Source organism: Anastrepha obliqua, chromosome 3 (genome assembly GCF_027943255.1).
Source record: "Anastrepha obliqua isolate idAnaObli1 chromosome 3, idAnaObli1_1.0, whole genome shotgun sequence".
Taxonomy (NCBI): domain Eukaryota; kingdom Metazoa; phylum Arthropoda; class Insecta; order Diptera; family Tephritidae; genus Anastrepha; species Anastrepha obliqua.
In genome coordinates, this window is record NC_072894.1 from 142,965,122 (window position 1) to 142,989,062 (window position 23,941).

Here is a 23,941-nt window from a genome sequence, read left to right on the forward strand (position 1 = left end):
TTTAAAATTTTCTGTTTCTTTCGCACCTATTTATTTATTTTTATTTATTCAATAAAATGAGAAACAAAACTAACTCTCGATTTGCAAGAGGGCTTTTCCATTTTAAGTTTCGCTCCTCGGTTAATTTTAACATGATATGAAGAAGTGGCAATATGCAAAATTGTGGTAAAATTTCATCAATTGGTGCTTGAAAAATCTTAAGCATTTTTAAGATTCGATTTTTTTTTGTTTGTACCTTCGTAACATTTTATTCTTTCGAAAATTACGACACGTGTTCGACACGACTCGCGTTTTCACTTTACAATAATGTCTTTATTGTTACATCTATGCTTTTATGATAGGGACGGGCAGCAGAGTGGCACGCTCGCAGCAGAGCGTGCTAGCAAAGTGCTAGATGAGGGGGCGACAAACTTACATCAGAAGGGTAAGCAATAGGCGTGTACGCAAGAATGATAGAAAGAAGATTGCGCCCATCAGAGAGTGCGTGACGTCACGTTTGCCAAGTAGTGCAGTGTTGCCAACCATTTGCTCTTCACAATAAATTTAGTGCTTTTTTATACCCAAAAAGGCGTAATTTTTTAACTTTCGTTTCTGTTTCTTTTTTTTTTTTTTGAATTTAAAGCTACCGAAACTGCAAGTTAAAGAAAAAACTGTATTTTTAAACAAAGGAAGGTTAAAAAAGGTCGCTCTGAGAAGATTTTAGTGTATTGTTAAATAATTAGAAATGTTCCGTTTGCTTGACTCGTCACTACGAGTGTCATTTATTGATTGAATTTTTAGTTATTACAATCTGGTTCTTACAGCTAAAGACAGCGTGGCTGCGCTGTCAGGGACGCCGGCAGAGGCGCGGTCAGCTTATGTATAATTCTTTATGTATTGTTTACATAAGAACGTCTAAGGGCTGACGCGGCTCGTAACGGCGGGGAGGAGGTAATATGTTCACTTGGTTGTTGAACCGTCGGCGCATATCAAATATGCCGATGCGGTAATGTCCATGCAGGGCAATGTCCAAGGGATCGTGTTACCACAAGTGCTTGCACATTGTTTATGTGAATATTGTAGTCAAGTGCTACAATGTGTTTGTAATAATATTTATGCATTCAACTGAGTACAGTGAGCATCAGGGCAATGGCCCAGGGATCGTATTACCACAAGTGCTTGCACATTGTTTATATGAATATTGTAGTCAAGTGCTACAATGTGTTTGTAATAATATTTATGCATTCAACTGAGTACAGTGAGCATTCGATAAGTGAACATACTACATCTCCCTCCTTTAGAAAAATAACGTAATTACATGAAGTTATTTTCTTAGTGTTATTACTTACTTATGTGTAAAATTTATATATATATTTATTTTTTTTTTTTTTATGACTTTTAATACTAATTAATTAATAGATTTGATGATATATATATATATATATAGCATTAATTACTTATTATAGGTATGGCCATACTTTACTTTATAATAGTAGTCAACTGATTGTGAAGTAACATGTATTTAATATATCAAGAAATGAAAATCTTTAACCTATCTTTATGTACTTTTTGTTTCTTATTTTTACTGTCTTTAATTATTATATTATCGTTATCTTCTATTTTTACTACAGTATAAGGGCCTAAATATGTTTTATCTAGCTTATGACCTGTTTCATTTTTTAATAAAACTTGGTCATCTATTTTTATGTTACTATCTATAATATTCCTATCGTAATATTCTTTATTTCTATTTTTATGTTTTTCTAATAGTAATCTAGCCCTTTTATAGGCTGATTCTAATCTAAACTTAACTTCTTTAGAGTAATCATCTATATTATAAATAGGTTCTATTTTATCTATATTTGTAAAATATTTTGGCAAGTTACTCTGTTTGCCGAAAACTAGCTCATATGGACAATAATTATGTGCCATAGAGGGTGTCGTGTTGAAACAGTATACGAAATATTGTAGCCATACGTCCCAATCTGTTTTGTCAACAGATATGTAAGAACGGATATATTCATTGAATGTTCTGTGGCTTCTTTCTACTGTTCCAACGGTCTGGTGGTGGTGTGCAGTAGACGTTATGTTGTCTATCTTTAAGTATTTGCACAAGTCAGATATAATTGAATTTTTATATTCTGTTCCCATGTCCGTAATGAACGTCTTCATTGGACCGTACTTCAGAATAAAAGATTCGAATATAGCTTTTGCGACAGTTGTTGCACTTTTGTTTGCAACTGGAATTGCTACTAAGTATTTTGTCAGATCACATATTAAAGTGACTGCGTATTCATTTCCATTTTCCGTGCGTGGTAATGGACCAATTGTATCTACTATCACTCTGTCGAAAGCATATATTGGAGTTTCAGTTAGAGTCATTGGGGTCTTTGTGTGTAATGTCGTCTTTGACATTTGGCATTTGGGACATCTACGTATATACTCTTTGATATGACGAGTCATATTTTTCCAATAGTAGTGTCTTTTTATTTTAGCTATTGTTCTAGCTATTCCTGTATGACCTCCTTGTATTGGATCATCATGGAATGTAAACAGTATTGCTTCTTTTTCTTTATCTTTTTGTATTAGGGTCACCGGCTGGAGTAGCGCTACTCTTAAAGATTTCAATATTTCATTGCCCATTTTTTTAAAAGTATCTATTGAAATTAGTTCAAAGATCTTTTCGCTCGGTGCCACTTTGAGTTGGCTAATATTAAGTATACCGGCTTCCGTTTCAAGCCTTTGAAAGAACTGACCTAAGTCAAGAATTTCATTGGTGTACATATTGCTAACATCAATTCTTGCTATAACTTTATTTCCATGTTTTAGTAAGCATAGAGAGTCTGTTATTCGCAAGGTCACTACTTTTCGTACCTCGTCATTTGCAATGACTTCGTATACGTTGGGCTGAGAAGCATTTAGAGTTTGCTTTCGCAAATCCTCTTTTTCTTTTCCTGCGCAGGAATTTAACTGTTTACTTTGATTTCTGGTAGTGACTTTCAGAATTTTATTACTTATTTGTATGTTTTTTAAGTCCTTTATTGTAATTCTTGATAGCGCATCGGCTACAAAATTATCTTTGCCCTTTAGATATTCTACTGTGAAATTATATTCCTCTAATTCAAGTCTCATACGAGTAAGTTTCGAACTTGGATTTACCATTGAGAATAGGTAAGTAAGTGCTCTGTCATCTGTTTTGACAGTGAAGTGTCTACCATAAATATATGGTCTGAAATATATTATTGCCCAATGAATAGCTGCTAATTCCTGTTCTGTTGTGCTTTTGTTGCTTTCACCTTTTGTGAATGCTCTTGATGCGTATGCAACTGGGAGTTGGAGTCCGTTTTTGTTCTGAGTTAGAACTGCTCCACATGCTTGCTTACTAGCATCTGTGATAATACAGAATTCTTTGCTGAAATCTGGGTATTGTAGGAGTGTTGGATTCATTAGTGCTGATTTTAGATATTCGAAGGCGTTTTGGCAATTAGCTGTCCATTCGAATTTTACATTCTTTTTACATAACTTCGTTATGTGACGGGAATAATCAGCAAAATTTTTTATGAATCTTCTGTAATAGTTACAAAATGCAACAAATCTTCTAGCGCTGTCCGCATCGTGTGGGACTGGATAATTTTGGATGACGTCGTATTTTTTGTCGTCGGGCAAGATTCCTTTGTCTGTGCATTTATGTCCTAGGAAAGTGACTTCATGCATGAAAAATGAGCATTTTTCGGGATGTAACTTTAGATTGTGTTGTCTACATTTTTCAAAAACATCGGTTAAGTTTTTGAGCATCTGTTTTTCAGAACAACCAATGACTATTAAGTCATCCATATAAAGGAATGCTTGTGAAGGTTCAAGTCCAGAGAAAGCTATAGTCATCATTCTCTGAAACGAATTTGGCGCTATTTTTAAACCGAATGGTAATCGCGTGAAGCGATATGAACCATTGTTTGTTGAAAAAGAAGTAATATCTCTTGATTTTTCTTCAAGTTCAATTTGATGAAAACCTGACATTAAGTCCAGGCATGAGAAGTACTTTGCTCTACCTAGTTGATCCAAAATATCATCAATTCTAGGGAGCGGAAATTTATCAGACAACAGTTTTTTATTAATTTGACGATAGTCAATTACTAATCGCCATTTTTTTGTTTCCGAATTTGGAAGTGACTTTTTGGGTACTAATAACAAAGGGCTATTATAAGCAGATACAGATGGTTCGACTATTTTGTCGTCAATTAGTTTTTGGACTTGTTTCTGAATTTCGTCTTTGTGACTGTGACGATTTCTATAATTTTTAATGTATATTTCTTCATCATCCTTCAATCTCAGTTTTTGTTTATAAAAATTATTTGTGGTTATTGGTTCGGTTTCTAGTCCGAATACATCGCTGTATTGTTTACAGATTGTTGTTAGTTGATTATGAAATTGTGGTGGGAAATTCTTTGATAGCTGTTTTAGTACAGATTTCTCTCTATTCTCTGGAATTGTTTTAACTACTTCGTAGCTTGAAAGTGGTTCATATTCTAATTTATTTATGTTGATTAACTGATCTTCATTTGTTGTATTAAGCATTCTTATGAATGCATTTTGGGTTGTTGCTATGGTATTTGCTATGTAGATACCATGCAGAATTTCTTGGTTTGGAATAAATACACTGTCTTCTACTGAGTTTATTGTAATTTTTCGGATCACTTGTGATCTTGCTGGCAGAACTATTGAATTGTTGCCAGAACTGTATGTTATCGGAACATAAATTGGGTATTTTAAGTTAGTTGGTCTGATTATAAGCCAGTCTTCAGACGGCTTGAAATCTAATTGACAGTTGTATTTTTTAATGAAATCTATTCCTAGTATTCCATCACATGGAATAGCGAATTGTAAATTTGCAATGTGAAAATCGTGGGGGATTATGTAATTTGTGGTTTGGATTTCAATGGAAGTAAGTCCTTTAGATTTGGTTACTTCTTGACTTATTCCCTGTATATTTATTATATGATCAGTTTGAATGTATTGAAAAACATCTGAATTTTCTTTTAATATAGATATATCTGCACCTGTGTCTATCAAGAATACTAGTTCTTTCCCTGTGTTTATATTTGTGAAGGTTACGTATATGTTTTGGCTGAGATTGATGGTATGAATTTTATTATTTACAGCTGAGTATCTAAAGGCTGTTGGGAGTTTCCCGAAGCGTTTTGGGTCACCCTTACATTATTGTAACTGTTTTGGTTATAACCTCCATTTTGGTGGTTATTTCCTCTATGGTTGACTCTGTTGTTTCCTCTATTATTACCTCTATAATTATTATATTGGTAATTATTATTCTGGCCATTATTGCGGTTGTTGTTATTATAATTATTATTATTATAATAACCTCGACCATTGCCTCTACCATTGGCTCTACCGCGATAATTATTCCTGTTGTTATAATTACCACGGCCCCTTTGGGCTAGCAATATTGAATTGGGATTGCCTGTCATTTCGGTACTACATTGTATATACTTTGTGACGGCTTCATCCATTGTTTTGAAATTGCCTGCCTCGAGGATTGTTTTTAACTTTCCGTGTTCACAATTTTTAACCATTGTGTTAATGGCTTCTTTAGTGCTGAATTTGTCAGCATGTTCGGCTGATAGTCCTTCGTCAATATACGAAGCTTCCAAAAGCTTTCGTAAATTGTCAATTTCTGTCGTAAATTTTTCGGCAGTTTTCCCTTTTTGCATTGTTTTAGACAATTTGGCTTTTACTACGTCGGATGTTTCACCAACTATAGTATCTTGCAATTTTTTGATTATTGCATTAATTGTCGTTTCATTTTGGACTTTGTATAGAGTTGAGCCAACAATTTTTGACTTAATGACCTCAACAGCTATTTCTTCGAATGTGCCTTTTGTCAGATTTATTAACTTCAAAGCTGTTACAAATCTTTGAAGATGTATTTTCTGTCCATTGAATTCTGGAATGGCATTCGATATGTCCTTTATGTATGCCCTTTGGGCGTTTACGTCTGTCATGATGTATTCTTCTGTGTCTGCTGAGCTTGTGCTAGAATTCAATCCTTCTTCCTGTTCTATCTCATTATCTTCTTCAGATAAAGTGATTTGTGCAGGAATAGTAAGATCTTTTAGGTCGTTTTCTTTTATGTCAGTTTCTTCGTTTGATTCAGGATCTGAATCTAAATCTGTTTCAACTGATTTCTGATCTTCTTCTCCATGTAGTGTTAATGGTGAATTTAACACTGTTGGAATGAAAATATCTAGCTGATACTTTTCTTTGACGTTATATAAATTTAAACGTAATTTGATCAACAATTTTGATATTTTTGACCAGTTAGTTTTATTTATTATGCGTCTATTATCATGCACTAATATTCTTGCATCATTAAATGTTTCTACAAGAATTTTCGCATGTTTATTTAAAGTATCCTTTTGTATTGACCTATTCTGGCTTACACATTTGTAAGATTTATCAAATTTTTCTTTTAGTTCACGGATATTTAGGGTTAGTTGCTCCCATTCCATGCCTGGGATTCATTATGTATATGTATATATATAAAAGTTTTTTTTTTTTTGTATATATAAACACATTACCATGAGAATCGTGTGTGTTTGTATATTATTTTCAGATCTTATCAAGATCGTTAGCTTGGCTTAAGGCTCTCTTTTTTATACATTTATTATGTAGGATGTAGGCTTTGTAAATAATATATGCACACATAATAATAACGATTATCAGTAACAATATGTTTGTCATTTTCATATCAGTATTTGACGATTCTATTTTATTTATTACATTTGCAGTGGAGTCCACTGTTTTGGTATCAATTAACCCCATTCTGGGTGTTATTATATATATATCATCAAATTTACTTATACTGTTTCTGCTCATATATTTTAGTTTTGTTATTTCTAACGTTAATGTTCATCTAGGAGTCAATTTTAATTTAATTAATTTTTCCTGATTCGATCAACAGCGATCTCCTACCTAGTGGTTTGTATGGCTTCACTGGCCATACTCTAGCGGGCAATGCAGTTATCGCTTCCGCTTACAACATTTGTCTTAAATTAATTACAATATTTTTTTTTGTGTATTATATAAATATATCTAAATTCTGCTGCTGTTGATCGTCCATCTGCACCAGCTGGTCTTCGCCGGATCTGGCACGCTGGCGCTCCCTCGTTGACGCAAGCGGCGGGGTGCCTCTCGCGTTTGATGTTTCTAGTTGTTGTTCGTCTTGGTGTTCGGATCCGCTGCCGTGCAGTGCTTGCACGTGTATTGGCAGAACGCACTGTCCAATGGTCCCTCGCAGTCGGTTGGGCACTTCTTGGCTGGTTTACTGAGCTGGGCTTTTATTGCTCCTGGCTGGTTTAATTTGGGAATAGTTTTATCAATTATTTTTATATGTCTTTGTGTGGTGGTAGAGGTTGAATGCTTATGGTTTGCCTTCTGGGCTTGATCAATCTGATCTAGCTCGGCTTGTAGTGCTATTGTTGCCTCCCAACGTAATGGTGGGTTGGTGGCAAACAATAGTTTGAGAATTTCCGCCTTCCTCTTTTGGAGGCGTACTCGTATGCCGCATCTTCCGGCTTTTTTCTTTTTAATTACTGCATTCATTGAACCTCTACTCACTCAGACAAGTTAGTTTCCAACGCTGTTCCTGCTCTTTGCCTTTTTGCGATGTAAAGTTGTCCAGCGTCCAGCTGCTTCAATACTTTGTATATGTTGTTGGCATAGCTTTCTTTCCTCCTGCTGCTTGACTCCAGGACTTTGTCACGGTCGCCATGTATTGTTAAATAATTAGAAATGTTCCGTTTGCTTGACTCGTCACTACGAGTGTCATTTATTGATTGAATTTTTAGTTATTACAATCTGGTTCTTACAGCTAAAGACAGCGTGGCTGCGCTGTCAGGGACGCCGGCAGAGGCGCGGTCAGCTTATGTATAATTCTTTATGTATTGTTTACATAAGAACGTCTAAGGGCTGACGCGGCTCGTAACGGCGGGGAGGAGGTAATATGTTCACTTGGTTGTTGAACCGTCGGCGCATATCAAATATGCCGATGCGGTAATGTCCATGCAGGGCAATGTCCAAGGGATCGTGTTACCACAAGTGCTTGCACATTGTTTATGTGAATATTGTAGTCAAGTGCTACAATGTGTTTGTAATAATATTTATGCATTCAACTGAGTACAGTGAGCATCAGGGCAATGGCCCAGGGATCGTATTACCACAAGTGCTTGCACATTGTTTATATGAATATTGTAGTCAAGTGCTACAATGTGTTTGTAATAATATTTATGCATTCAACTGAGTACAGTGAGCATTCGATAAGTGAACATACTACATTAGTGCTAATGAAAATTTTTTGACTCTTATAAAATTTAGTATTTTGAAAGTCAAAATTTAATTTTTTGTTCCTTTTGAGGTTATGCCAGAATATTAAACTTTCTTCTTTCAACTCTTCTTAACCTTGAAAACCTTTTTAAAAGCGTTTGAATTTACTGAATGCGAATTAAAACCATAGAGATGTAATCGTTTCGTCCGGTCCTCAATCATCAGTAGGACATAGAACATCAAGAGGTGTATTCACAGTAAAAATAAGCAACAAAATACCAGAAAATACTGAAAACGCCATAACGACATTTTTACAAAAAGATTATTTTATTTTGTTACATAACCTGAAATAGAGCAAATAAGTCGTTCCCTTAACAAAAGAGTTTCTTTTAATAAAAAAATTCATAAATTAAATTGTACATTTCCATAACACATTTATTTATAACAAAACACTCAATTTACAGACAATTTGTCACGCATACAAAGTTTTTTAAGTACTTCAATAAAAAATTGGTATTTTATTTTCTGGGCATATTTAACACTTGTAATTTAATGGGCATTTTAGTGCGTTTTTATATCCAAAGCTAGGCAACACTGCAATAGCGGGACATAGATTTGACTGCTGAAAGGAGAAGAATAAGAAAAAGTTGGAAATTAAAAATGTAAATAAAGCGAGAAATGTCATATTGGTGGGAAAAATGTTAAATATTTTGCAAATCATATTAAATTGGTCCACCAAGTAGTGCATCTACACATTTTATAGTGTCTAATATTGCTGCACAGTCGCTGATAAGATTGAACAATGTGTGAATGTGGATTTTAATAGCGTTGATGGAGTTGCACCAGGAGAAGTGCCTTGAACGGATGGTGCCACTGGATGGATGGCGGAGGCAGTTTACTCAATCCGTTGCTCGGTGCTCAGTTACTATTGCTATAGAAATTTTAAAACATTTAACTTTAATTTAATTAAATATAATAAACATATGTATGCAAATAGACTTATGCATGCACATATTTGTGATCACAAACAAACCGTGTTTGTAGGCTTAAGAATTGCATCTATGGAACAGTGATCGGCTTATGCGGTTATTGATATGATTAAAGATATAGATATAATTGTTTGGTATAAAAAATATATATGCATATTAAGAAATTTCTTCTCTTTGTTTAATACTTGCAAAGCGTCTCATCCTTTGGAAATATAAAAAAGCTTATATCACACGCTTTATTGCGGTTCTTACTATCACAATTTTTCACTGCACCCTTCATTTTTCCTTGTTTTTCACTTATACACTTTCACGAATTATCTTATTTTTGCGTAAATATTCACTAAAACGTTTGGTTAAATAACGCACATTTCAAAAAAGAAACGAATATTCTTAAACATCAACAATAACCGCAATCATTGGCAATGTGACCAGATCTTAAAAAAAAAATAAAGTTAAATAAAACTAAGTGAATTGTTGAACTAATTTCTAAAAAATGTATATTTTACAAAATTATAAACATTACATTTTAATTAGAACATATGAAAACAATGAAAAAATTGTCTTCGTTTACATATAAGTGTGTATGTTTTTATGTTAGTGCATTTTTTTAAAGAAATGCTGGTCACAACAGCGAACAGTAATCTCAACCAGCCATGTTTTATTTAAACAAAACATGTTTGTGACATTGATGGGAAAACATGTTTCCATTAAAAAAATAGGGGATTTTTTCAAAAACATTGGGGAAATTATCTTAGCAGAGTGGGTATTCTTGGTGACTACTTAGCAGAGAACGTAAATTCATAGAGAAGGCGCAGTCCCGGCCCGTTCCTCCTAACAAAATACGGGTAGGAAAGCACAAGTTAACAGTAGGAAATTAATTAATATGGCTGCCAGAGAGAAATGAGAGGGAGAGAGTGATACGCAAGTGTGAAAAAATGTAGTTTACATTAGCTTACATTTGCTTGCGTACAGAACAGAGTTGTTCATTTGATATGTCCATATGATTTGTATGCATGTTTACAGATTTGTTCTTTTTGGTTTTTTTATGAAAATTGCGCGTAAATGTATGTATGATTGTTTATATACATATATTAGCAAAGGACATATGTATGTATATTAGCTTTACATATATGAAAATTGCGCCAAATTAATGAAAAGCTCTTATGATTGCTTGTAACCAATTGAACTTTGATTTGAATTTTAATTCGAAAAGAAAGTCAATTGGAAGTGCACGTGCGCGGTGAAGCAAACATTTTTAAATTGTTAATAAGTAATTAATAAAAGAAAAATATGCCTAAAGCTTCGAAATGTCGTGTTCGCGAGTGTTGTAGTGAACAAAATGTTCGATCGTTTGCATTTCCCAAAAATCGGGAATTATTAAAATTGTGGAAGGAGAATTTGAGGATCTCACCCTCAATGCAAATGCCAATGCACAATTCATTTGTATGCATTAAGCATTTTGAGGAGGATGCCGTGGGACCAAAATATCTCAAGAATGGAGCGGTTCCAACTTTAAACTTGGGTAAGTAAATTAATTTATTATTATGTCTCCATATATGTATGTACAGTGAAAAAAATAAACGGAGTTACCGTCAATATTATTTTTTCTTATAAATTTATCAATATTTTTTTAAATATTAGTGTCTCAGTTTCTTTTTGGTTCACTGTACATACATAAACTGATAATCGTATGCCTGGATGTCGTTTTCAATACTTCGTGTCTATTGAAAAGCTTAATATGCACACCCATGCATGCATGCAAGAAATAGAAAGAAATAGAATGCGCACTTTCTCATTCTTTTATTTACGTATTTATAAAAAACTTTTCTCCATCTTTCAGATTTTTCTCTATCTTTCAGGTTTTCCTTTTATCTTCTTTTTCAGGTAGCACCTGAGCCTAGACTTTTAAACCACTACAATTTTCACTTAATCACGATGGATTGAGAGTAGTGTTTTAAAAATCAGGTAAATCGCATTGACTTAATCGATGTCAATATCGAAGTCGTGTGAGAAATTGTTATAATATAAGAACAATTTCGTAATTCGTGCTTTCACAATTTTATATATTTTTTTTCATTTCAGGAAATGTACAATAAATACCTATTTATAGTATTGTAAAATATATATACTATATATGAGTAGTTAACTTACTTGTTGGTAAAAATAAAAAATAGAGATTAAAAAAACTAGTGTTTCAATTTTCTTAAGGATAATAATATTTATTTGGTAAGAAGAACTTAAATGAACATATACCAATAATTTAATTCGACAGGATTTCCTTACAAAATCAATATATTCGTTCAGCTAAATCAAATGAACATCTGCATATGAAAAATCGTTCATATGGACGTGCAAAAGCAAACACGCATACACATAAATACATGCCTACAAACTTCCATAGACATACATACATGTGAGGCTGCGAGCACTTGCGACAGAAATCAAGAAATCCAGCGCGCATTCATAGGCGCAGCGCACATTCATTGGCACAGCATTGTACATATACACATATTTACATACATATATTGATGCATACATATGTACGGAGCCGCGGTCACTCGACTTGACAAAAATTCAAGATTTACCAAATATTGGCAAATAATTCAACACGAAATATTCCAATATTGACTATTTTCAAATTGTCGAGAAAATTGGCATATGGGCGGCTCGTTTTATGAATGAAAGTATTTTGCTCGTAGAAATATGAGTTCGAACTTATCAATGAATTTGTTTTTGTTGTGCTTTTTAATATTTGAAATTGTTCAGCGCCGTCGCGGGTAACAAATCATGGCCGCAGCAGCTACGAATAGGAATGCATTTTGTTCTTGTAGTCGCTAGGGTTAGAATTTTAGTTTTGGAAGCATACACATGTGGAGGTATAAAGTAAGTATGTGCGGTTATATGTATGTATATACGAATATTCATTGTTTTGCTTAGAATAGAAACTTTTACGTACATATGTACATTGTCCCAACATATGTATTCATATGTATGTGCATACATACATACATATGTATATGTACGCGAATAAGGTTTAGATGAGTTTTTTTGCATATGTTAGGAATATGTTTGCATACGTTTGTCTATTTGCTTTTGAATTTTTTATATGTAGATACATATGTATGAGCTGTGTTTTGAGGCAGGTCAAGATTTTGTTTCTGGCCACATGAATATGGATGGTAGATGTTATATCTATTTAGTATATGAATATAAATACATATGGATATAAAAATTTAAAAAGGGCACATATTGTCGAATAATAACCGTTGATGCAAATGAATGGTTTACAAAGCCAATTTTTTATGTGGATATTTTGAAATTATTTTGATAATGCACTTAATATCTATACAATTTAGTTAATTAGATATTTAAAATTTCACATTCATGCATGCATATACTTAGAATTAATTTATTCATCTCACAAGAAATAATCCATTTGCGCATGCGAAATGCCTACGGGAAATAAGCATGAAAGAGAAATGTGAATTTTGCACATACATATGTGTATTAGAAATATGTTTGCATACGTTTGTCTATTTGCTTTGAATTCTTTATATGGAGATGTGTATGAGAGGTGTATGAGCTGGGTTTTGAGGCAAGTCAAGATTTTTTTCTGCCCACATGAATATGGATGGTAGATGTTATATATAATATATTCAATGCTTTGTAGTATATTAATATACATACATATGTATATAATAATTTAAAAAGTACAACATATTGCTGAATAATAAACCTTGATGTAAATGAATGGTTTACAAAGTTATTTTTTGTGTTATGATATTTGAATAATTTTGATAATAGACCTAAATTCAATACAATTTAGTCAATTAGATACTTAAAATTTCATATTCATGCATGCGTATACTTAGAATTATTATTATTAGTATTTATTAGAGAAATATGAAATATAACACTAATTGATAGAGCACACTAGCTACTTAGGCCTACGGTGCTATTGCGCTACTTAGAATTAAAATATTCATCTCACAAGAAATAATCCATTTGCGCATGCAAAATGCCGACGGCAAATAAGCATGTAAGAAAAATGTACAAGTCTTCTGTTACTTTCTTTTCCCTAACACCAAATCATGGCATTTTACATTTCAATGCAAACGCTATATTTATTTCTGTTGACTACGCTCCGCTATGTTAACTCTCTTCTGTTAATTTCCTACCCTCGTTTTGATGTGTTTTGACATTTAACCTGTCCATTCGTTCCTGCGCCTTCTCTATGAATTTACGTTCTCTGTACTTAGTTGCTCTCAAATTCAAATCACACGCATATGGCAATGTGCACAGTATGACAAAGTACACAAAAATGATTAGAGAAATTTGTTTGCATCCGCTCAGGGATTTCGCACCATCGGTGGCAACGCAAACCACTTTTCGCCATGATACACCCATACGTTCAGTACATTCATTAACACATTGAAATAAATCTTCACCTTTAGTCGTCCCTTTCATTGGAATAATGTCCAAAAGTTCTTCACATATATTTAATTGGGCATCAACTCCCCGGATAAAAATCGCTAATTGGGCTATGTCGAATATATCTGTACTTTCGTCAATTGCCAATGAAAGCGCTGTGAAGGATTTTATACGCTCGTTTAACTGCGATTCTGTAATTTCCGCCATTTCATCTACTCGTCTGCTTATAGTTCTACGAGATAAGCACATACCCTCATATTTAGGTAATTCTAGAGGGGACAAAATTCCTACTCCTTTTAATATACAAGACTTCACCAACTCGCTATCCGAAAATGCACGATTCTCACGAACAAGGTTTAACACGATTTCATAAGTTGCTCGCTTTGCATCTACAACGTAATCTTCGCTTTCCTTAAAAATTAAAAAAAATTTTAATAATTTGACTTAAGGATTTGTATATACTTTTCCTTTCTTCTCCTACATATTTATCATATTCACTCTATGCGGCTCATAATGCCTCTTTATGTTAAAAACCTTACACACCACACGTTTTTCACATACAAGGCATTGTGATTCTCCGTCTACATATTTGCATAAAAAAGTTACATTCCACTTCGGATTAAAATTAACAATGTTCTTTTATTTGAGGTCATGCTGAACCAACTGTTTTATATTTAATGTTTTATTTAACTTTGTTTTATCTAAATTAAAAATTAAACAGAGTAATGGCAGTTGAACACTGTGCACTTGACGTTCGCCGTTTCAAATTTTTTAATAGAATTTTCAGCACTTTCACTGCATCCACACCATACAAATACACTTCATATTAGTGGTTTTTTATACGACAATAATATTTAACTTAAGGCCTCAAAAAATATCGTCGAAAAATGAAGAAATCACGAAAAAACTGATTTTATGTATGAAATGACAAAACTTATGAGTAAGAGTTGCCGCAGTTGTTAAATGTGGGAATCAATTTTGGGCATTGTTGATTTTATTATTGATGATTTATATATGTACGTAGGTATATACTCTTGGTTGTTTATTTTTATTTGCAGTTGTGCATATCAGAGTGTAGTGGATTTAGATGGACGAGATTAGTTGTGAATCACGTCCACTTTTTATGAAAAATAAAAGAAAAAATGGTATAATTCAGTAGCTAAACATTCTGAAACATTTGACAAATTTCGGTAGCTGAAGAGAGTTTGCAGTCTTGTAGTAATTTGCTAAAAAATTTGATCTTCTGGATTTCTTGGCTCAATTTAAAAAACATCAATTTAAAAAAATATATCCGAACTCAAAAACCATTTACGTAACAATAACATAAGTGTGCATAATTTACAGATTCGTCAGTATATGCAGTGATCAATATTATTCAAGATTTAACTGTCTTTGCTTTGCAATATGTAAGATTTTAATTTAATCTCAAATTAAATATTTTCAGAGGCCTTAATCTTCTTTACATCTAACAATTAAAAAACAGTATTACGCGAACTTTTGAAATGTTTTATTGCTTGTTTATTATCTTAATTCATTATTATAATAGAAAGTGTAATAGGTATTTAATTTAGTTATTGAAGAAAAATCTACCAAAAAAACCTAATTTTGTAGAAATTTGTTGATATGAAGTTAAAAGTTGGCATCCCTGGTAAGAATTCATGAATAAGTGCTCTCTCATTCAGAATACAAACACAGACACAACTCGCTGAATTTTTCTGTTTCTTCCCTGGGCTTTGTTATCCCCCTTCACCTAGCACTTTTAGCACGCAGAAGCACACGCTGCTGCACAGTGCAAACGTTCTGAGTGTCCGTCACTATTTTATGGAATTGTTCAGCCTAAAACTTAACTAACGGCTCATATGTAATATAGGAATTATTATATTAAAAGGGTTAGTATATTAGAAGGTAAGATTAATGTTATTTTAAAAGTATATAAAAGTATACATATGTATATTATAAAAAATAATTTTTTTATTCACAGTAAAATTATTTCAGTAAATTCAATGCTTCAGAAGTGTCTGTAGTTCTTCGGCGGTGATTAGCGCGTTGCCGATTGCGCGCACGAAAAAATTCCTGGCGAACTTCACTGCCTCCTCCACTTCTAGGTGTTGGGCCATGGACGCTTCCTCAGCTCGCGAGGTTTGCGATCAGCGCCGACGAAGTTGGAGACGTTGGCGCTTTTAAACTTTTACGTGATCTCTCGGCGTCCAACGAACCTTTTTGGGAAAAAAATAAAACGATTAGAGTGCGAGTCTGTTACTAGCTCTAAGTGTACTGCATTGGAAGCGAAACAAACGAACACTGCGACAAATCTTTTTATTGCGGATCTACCGTATATTTAGAGGTACAGAGCCCTCACTCGAAGTGTAACCAACTTCAGACCGCTCGCGCAGCTGCCCGTGCATCAGCTGTCTGCTAGTTGACTAAATGATAGTCCAGAGTATTGTTTACAAGCGCGCTGAAGCATTTTGCCGTGAGTAAATGCGAAAAAAGAAAATCAGTAATGGATTTCATACATAATAATTTAATTGCATTATATTTGGCTGGAAAATCACAACCAGCGATTGTTCGTGAGCTCGAGCACCTTAGAGAAGGTAAATACATTTTTTGTTTATCGCGCCATTAGTCGTTACAATGATACTGCAACGTTATGTGAAATGGTTCAAAAAGTGAAGAAGCGACTTCAGCGAAATTCCCGACAAAGTGCGAATCAAATGGCGAAAGAACTGAAGATAGCTGACCATTATCAATTATCCAAAGTCAAGCCTTACAAGATCCAAAAGGCGCACGATCTCACACCAAAGCAGCAACAGCTCATACTTGAGAAAACGAAGGAGTTGCTTCGCTTGGCCGAAAGCGATGAATTTCCGAACATTGTGTTTTCTGACGAGAAAATTTTTCATATTGAGCAATTCGTGCACTCCCAAAACAACTTTTCGGTGGCAGACCATGGACGTTTCAACAGTACTCGGTACCGTCTCACAAAGCTCGAGTGAACCAAGAATGGCTAAAAAACAAGGTTCCGAACTTCATAACGTCCACACAATGGCTCTCAAATTCATTAGACGTGGATCCGATGTATTATTCTCTTTGGATTATTTTGGATAGCATGCCCAAACTAAAAGATTCAAAAGTCTTGAGGTGTTGAAAAAAGACATTGTGCGCGAGTGGGCCAAAATACCTGCAAGTCACTTTCGGGCAGGTTGCGATTAATTTCTGGATCGTCTCAAGGTCATAGTCAAGGTGGTCACATCGAGCAAAAATAAATTAATTCTTAATTTTGTATTATTTTCACACATTTTTTACTTTGAATTTACTAAAAGAAAATTTCCAAACTTTATTTATGGCCTTCGAGTGCCGGACCCTCTAGTATATATATATAGGTATATAATTGGCGCGTACACCCTTTTTGGATGTTTGGCCGAGCTCCTCCTTCTATTTGTGGTGTGCGTCTTGATGTTGTTCCACAAATGGAGGGACCTACAGTTTTAAGCCGACTCCGAACGGCAGATATATTTATGAGGAGCTTTTTCATGGCTCGGAGGTTTGCCATTTCTTTTTATGTAAGGTTCATAATTGGATGAGATTAACTCGCATGAGCAACTAAAATGGTTGCGTTTCTTTTCAAATGTATCGACTTCTGGAGGAAGTGTGGACCACTAATCCGCTGTTCGTGGACTTAATTGGGCTAACAAATGTGCTGCCAAGAGTTCTTCAGCGACTCTAGACTCAAATTGACGTGTTAGTGAAGCATGAATTTGGCAGTTTGCACTCGACTCGGTATTTACAAACCAAGGAATACTTATTAATGGTAGCTGCAGTAGATTGGTTTTGATATTTTCCCGGCTGGTGTCGAGGTGCAATGGAATCGAATCATCCTAATCTAGCTTTTGAATTTGAAGCTCTTGTAATAAGATTTTTGCTTTGGTAACTAGTGAGGCCAGAGGATCGAAAAGGCACGAAACTGATAATATTCACTTAGTGGCTCGTATACTAGTAAAGTTGTCATCTAAGACAAATCGGATTAAATCTTCTTTCAGCAACCAATGGGCTCCTACTGTTTTTGTAGAGTTGTGCCATTGAAATTTAAAACCTTTTCAGAGACCTCAAAATCGAAAAAATGATGGGTGGTTTGAAAACCACTTGGTTAATTGGAATACTGCTTAGTCTAATATTGTCACTATTTCACTTCTAATAAGGTCTAGAAATTTTCGGAAATATTCAGAAGAACTTTAAAACAAAAGAATTATATATTATGTATTCAAATTCAGTTTGACATATTTTTATTGTAAAGCGTTTTTCAGTAAGAGCGCTTCAACTTTTTTTTTTGAATAAAACACAAACGGTTTAACTTTTTTAACTAATTTTTTTTTTTATTATCGAGTTGGAACATATACATTTAAGTATGAAATTCGATTTCTTTTGCATGACCACCGCGTGCACGTTTTACGAAGTCCACTCGTTGAACCCAATTTTCGACCACTCTTTTGCATAAATCGGCCGAAATTCCAGCAATTTCGCGTTCAATATTCGCTCTGAGCTCACAAATCGTCGCCGGCTTGTTACTGTAGACCAATGACTTCACATAACCCCAAAGAAAATGGTCTAGAGGCGTAAAATCACACGAGCGCGGCGGCCATTCGACCGGTCCATTTCTGGAAATAATGCGCTCATCGAACTTACTCTTCAACAAATCAATTGTAGCGTGTGCTGTGTGGCTTGTGGCCCCGTCCTGTTGAAACCACATGTCGTCTAAGGCCATACCATTCAATTGCGGCCAAAAATAATCGTCGCGGTATCGATTTCCATTCACAGTAACGTGGCGATCGTTCTCGTCAACGAAAAAATATGGGCCAATTACGCCGCCGGCATGTAAACCGCACCAAACAGTGATTTCTTCGGGATGCAACGGTGCCTCATGAATCACGTGTGGATTGCTTTCTGCCCAGTAACGCATATTTTGCTTGTTGACAAAGCCATTGATCCAAAAGTGAGCTTCATCCCTGAAGATGATTTTTTGGAAAAACAGCAACAGCAACAGAACGATTATTTTCATAAAAAAGAGGTTGTCTGTAAAGTCGGTTTACTGACGATAGTTTAACGTGATAACGTCATAAGAAAATACTGATTGAATGGTTGCATTTTTCAAAAGAAAATTTTAATTTTATTTGTTTGATAGATATTTTGTATGGATATAGAGAATGAGTTAACATTAACATAACATAATATAACATAACATAACACAACACAACACAACACAACACAACACAACACAACATAACATAACATATCATAAAGCATTCACCAACAGCTTTCATTTGATACCCATATTGTACATACACGTCCGAAGGTTACCCGGGTCCACGTTTTGACCTATATCTCGAGACCCTATCTACCAATAGGTATTCAAACTATACGGAAATCATCTTCCATACCTACTTAACAATGTGTGTAAGTTTGGTTTAATTCGGTTCAAAGACACGGCGGGTCCACGTTTTGAAAATTACCCCGTATTAAAGCACTTATCAACAGCTTTCATTTGATATCCATATTGTACAAACACATTCTAGGGTCCACGTTTTGGTCTCTATCTCGAGACCCTAGTCACGGAGCGGATGGAAATACTCTGAACTAAAGCATTCACCAACAGCTTCCATTTGATACCCATATTGTACATACACATCCGAAGGTTACTCGGGTCCACGTTTTGACCTATATCTCGAGACCCTATCTACCAATAGGTATCCAAACTATACGGAAACCATCTTCAATACCTCCTTAACAATGTGTGTAAGTTTGGTTTAATTCGGTGCAAAGACACGGCGGGTCCACGTTTTGGCATATATTTCCAGACCCTAGTCATCAATAGGTATGAAAATTACCCCGTATTAAAGCACTTATCAACAGCTTTCATTTGATACCCATATTGTACATACACAACCAAAGGTTACCCGGGTGCACGTTTTGTTCTATATCTCGAGACCCCAGTCACGGAGCGGCATGAAAAATACTCTGTACTAAAGCATTCACCAACAGCTTCAATTTGATATCCATATTGTACAAACACATTCTAGGGTCCACGTTTTGGTCTCTATCTCGAGACCCTAGTCACGGAGCGGCATGAAAAATACTCACCAACAGCTTCCATTTGATACCCATATTGTACATACACATCCGAAGGTTACCCGGGTCCACGTTTTGACCTATATCTCGAGCCCTATTTCCAAAATAAAATATAATCCATGTTACTCGTGGATGATGTAGCTTTCGAATGGTGAAAGAATTTTTAAAATCGGTCCAGTAGTTTTAAGCCTATTCATTACAAACAAACAAAGTTTTCCTCTTTATAATATTAGTATAGACAACATATCTTATAAGGTATATGGTAAATATTACCATACATTTTTTCCTTCATATATAATAAAAAAATTAATAATAATAACATTAAAACAACAGGTATTATTAACAAACTTGGTTTTATTTTAAATTCTTTAAGTGAATCAAATTAATAATAATCAATAAGAAGGCATATGCAAATACAAATACGTGAAGTTATATATGTACATATGCGCATATACATACATACATACGCTCACTTAAGTAGGAGAGAGCAAGATGTCGAACGTTGCCGTTCGTTTGCTTTGTTTGCTTTGTCGTTCGTTCCGCGCTTTCGCTTGCAGTTCATGCAATGCAATGAGCAAGGTAACTACATATGAGCAAGGTAACACTAATATGAGCAAGGTAACACTAATGAGCAAGGTAACACTAAAGAGCAAGGTAACACTAATATGAGCAAGGTAACGACACATTTTTTCGTGCGTGCAGCCTGTTAAATCGAATTATAAGACGTTATCACGTCAAAAATTTGCACGATTTGCAATCATTGTTCAAGTGGGTAGCGTTCCATGATGAAATGTATACTAATGAAGTTTACAAATGACAAGCGAAAAATAAAAAATATTGCGTCGTTCGCCCTCCCTATCGGAAAAAAGTTGAAGCGCACCTATTGAAAATCGCTTTATATAGTTATAATCAATGATAATACATCATGGCGAGTTCGCAAGTGTCCAACCCCCCTTAAAGAGTGAAATAATCCCCTAAATACCTAAAAACTTGAAAACAAAGATTTTTCAAGGACAATCAAATATTCACCAGATAATTCAAAACATTTATATATGTTTTTGTGGTTGCTGGATCAGAATTTGTTGTCCGTTTGCCCTTGCAAGGTTCACGGTCAAACATAATATGTATATGCTCCGCAATAATTTCAAAAAATTTATACATACGTTTTTTGGGTTGGTAAGTCCGAATTCGTTGTCCGTTTGTACTTGCGAAGTCAATTTGAAGGTCAGTAGAAGGCCAAACATAGAACACTCACCGAATTTGTTATCCGTTTGCCAAATGGATACCCTTGCGGGTACTAATCACAAGGGAAGTCAAATGTTGGCCTTGATTTACCTTAAGATAAACGTTCCCAAAAAAGAATTGATGAATGAGGAACCAATTAATCGAACTCTCCTTAAAATCTAAAGTCAATGTAAAACAGTGCTGTCCAAAATGAAAAATGTGAGTGTATAAGTGAGAACGAGAGAATGGGAGCAGCCCAGTGGGAAATTTAAACCAAAATAAATAAATATTGGATTGGAGTAGAAAATTTTTGTGGGAGGAATCGAAATGCCTTTTGATATTACATCTATAGCTTCCTTTGAACGACTTGTAACATAAAAGGCATTGCAAGTCGCCAAAGGCATTTTCTAGCATAAAAAAGTTCTCACAGGGCATTGTATTGCATACATTAAGCGTCACAGACAAACGTGGTGCTTATTCGTTGCTGGTTTGCTAACGACTAAACGATGGAGAGTAAGAATACGTGTCATCAATTGATGTATGGGATGGACAGCACTGATGTAAAACAACAGTTATAATAGGACTTGAATGATGTTTATTGTATGAAAGTTCGTACAAGAATATTTTATAATGTGATCAGACATATTTCTCTTAGTTAAAATTTATAAATTTTTTTTTTTTTTGATATCCTTGTTTACTCCACTCGGGAGCATAGAACCTCGGAAATACTTCCATCGTACACACATGAGCTGAATATTCGCAATTTAATGCGCCTGGAGAATTGCGAACTCGTCCTTACTGTATTCATTCGCCCGAACGCCGCCCTTGCTTTGTTTAGCCTGCAGTTGACATCTTCATCTACTCCGCCGTCTGTCGTGACACTGAACAAATTCCACCGGACACCGTCAACCACTATATGTCTTGCTTTGTTGGGGTTGACTCTCATAGTCTTAGTCTTGACTAGTTTCGCCTTCGCTTGCATGTCAGTCAGTTTGCTAGAGAGGGGGCAGAAGTCATCGGCCAAGTCCAGGTCCTCAAGAGCTCTGATGAAACTCCATACGACTCATTTTTTGTGCAGGGTCAACTATCTCATGACAGGGGTGACAGGGGACAATCTTGTCTTACGCCTGTGTTGGTTTTGAATGGGTCCCTCATGTTGCCGTTATAGAGCACTGCCAGTTGGGAGTTCTTGTTGTTTCTGTTCTAGCAGCATAAACATAACCCATACATCCACGGGGAATGAAGCTGGAGAAACAGTCAAGAAGATGGCAACTATGAGTACATTTGGGTTAAATGAAACAGGTCGCTGGAAGGAAAGAAACTCATGGCCATGCCCGTCTATTACTGCGACAAACCCAATACTATATACCTTGAAGAGGACTGACTCCATCGTCCCGACGGTAACGTTCAATAGAAATTTTGCCACTGTCTTTCCAACTTCAGCACTACAGTCTATAAAGATGGCAGTAAGATGGATTGTGAGGTTGGAGCTGGCATATATTCTCATAGAATTTAAATTGAAAAATCTGTGCGTCTCCCTAATGGTTCCAGTGTCTTTCAGGCGGAAGTTCCGGCAATTGGGGAAGCTGTAGGCTACTAATCGCAGATTCCTCTTTTAAGGGTAATATCGCTATTCTTTCGGATAGCCAAGCTGCAATCCAACAACCTCTAAACTGGTGGAACAAAGCAGGATTAGCCTTACCACTTTGAGCGAAAACCATAACGTTACCTTAATATGGGTCCCGGGTCATCGGAGCATTGAAGGTAATATAAAAGCAGATGAACTGGCAAGAAAGGGATCTGCTATGAATAACGCTCTTGCAGAATCGGTATTCACACCATTAGGTGCAGTCAAGAGTGCAATTTCCATAAAATACCTTCAAATTGCGGATTGTAGATGAAGAGACCAAATGAAATGCAAAATTTGCAGAACGTTATGGCCCACCTACAACCATAAGCAATCGGCAACATTGATAAATGTGAAACCACGGGACGTATGGAGACTAACGGCAGTCATAACTGGCTTTTGGTCTGTGAGAGAACAAGCAGTCAAAATGGGCATCCCTTACAACACATACTGCCACAGTATTCCTCTGCGAATGCCCTGCCCTATGTAAGGACATAATCTTAACCCTGGGCAAACCGCTGTTGGAGAGTTTTGAACAACTAACTGGCTTAGATGTCAACAACCTGATAAGGTTCCTGAACCGCACAGACTGGATATAGTTATGCTGTAAATAACTGGTACACAAGTTGGTAACGAAGATGTGTCAACAAAATGGTGCGGAAGCGCTAATTGGATTCTGGACGAATCACCACTTAAACCAACCAACCACATGGGTAAAAGTGTTCCGGAAGACAGTTTATAATGTTATAATTCGAGCGGAAAATAGGGTAAATAAGAGCAAAAGCGTACAGGTGGGCCTAAAACTAAAATGACTGGACGTGCAGAAGAATGCGCGCTGATCAAAAAATTGGATCCAAACCCTAGAATTTCCTTGAGAACACTTGCAGCGGAGCTTAACGAGGAGTGTGGTATTGTTGTCTCTCATGAAGCAATGCGTTAAGCTATACTGTACCACAAATATTCATCGATATCAGCACGCACGAAACATTGAACATTCGATCGAAATATAACTCCCACGGTTAAATTTAGAAAAGTTTCCGTTATGGTTTGGGAGTGCATTTCAAGTAAAATAGTAGGAGATTTCGTGTTTATTGACCCCCATTGCCCCATAGTTTGATGCCAGCAAACCTCCCTTAGCCCTGGCTCTTTACTCCTTGATAGTGTGTTGTCCCATGGCAAGGAAGGGCTCGGGTCCTATTAAAGGCGAGACCGCACTTACACCCCTGTGTTC

At 35.4% G+C, this 23,941-nt stretch overlaps 1 protein-coding gene across 1 annotated transcript; it reads right to left on the minus strand.

Moving 5' to 3' along the window:
- Positions 1 to 5,132: 5,132 nt before the first annotated feature.
- Positions 5,133 to 6,503, minus strand: LOC129242269 (basic-leucine zipper transcription factor A-like). Its single transcript, XM_054878828.1, has one exon. The coding sequence runs from the start codon at positions 6,501 to 6,503 to the stop codon at positions 5,133 to 5,135; it is 1,371 nt and encodes a 456-aa protein (XP_054734803.1).
- Positions 6,504 to 23,941: the final 17,438 nt, after the last annotated feature.

What these genes read in the sequence shown, in the direction of transcription:
- LOC129242269 (XM_054878828.1), bottom strand. Translation starts at nt 6,503, where the DNA reads ATGGAATGGGAGCAACTAACCCTAAATATCCGTGAACTAAAAGAAAAA.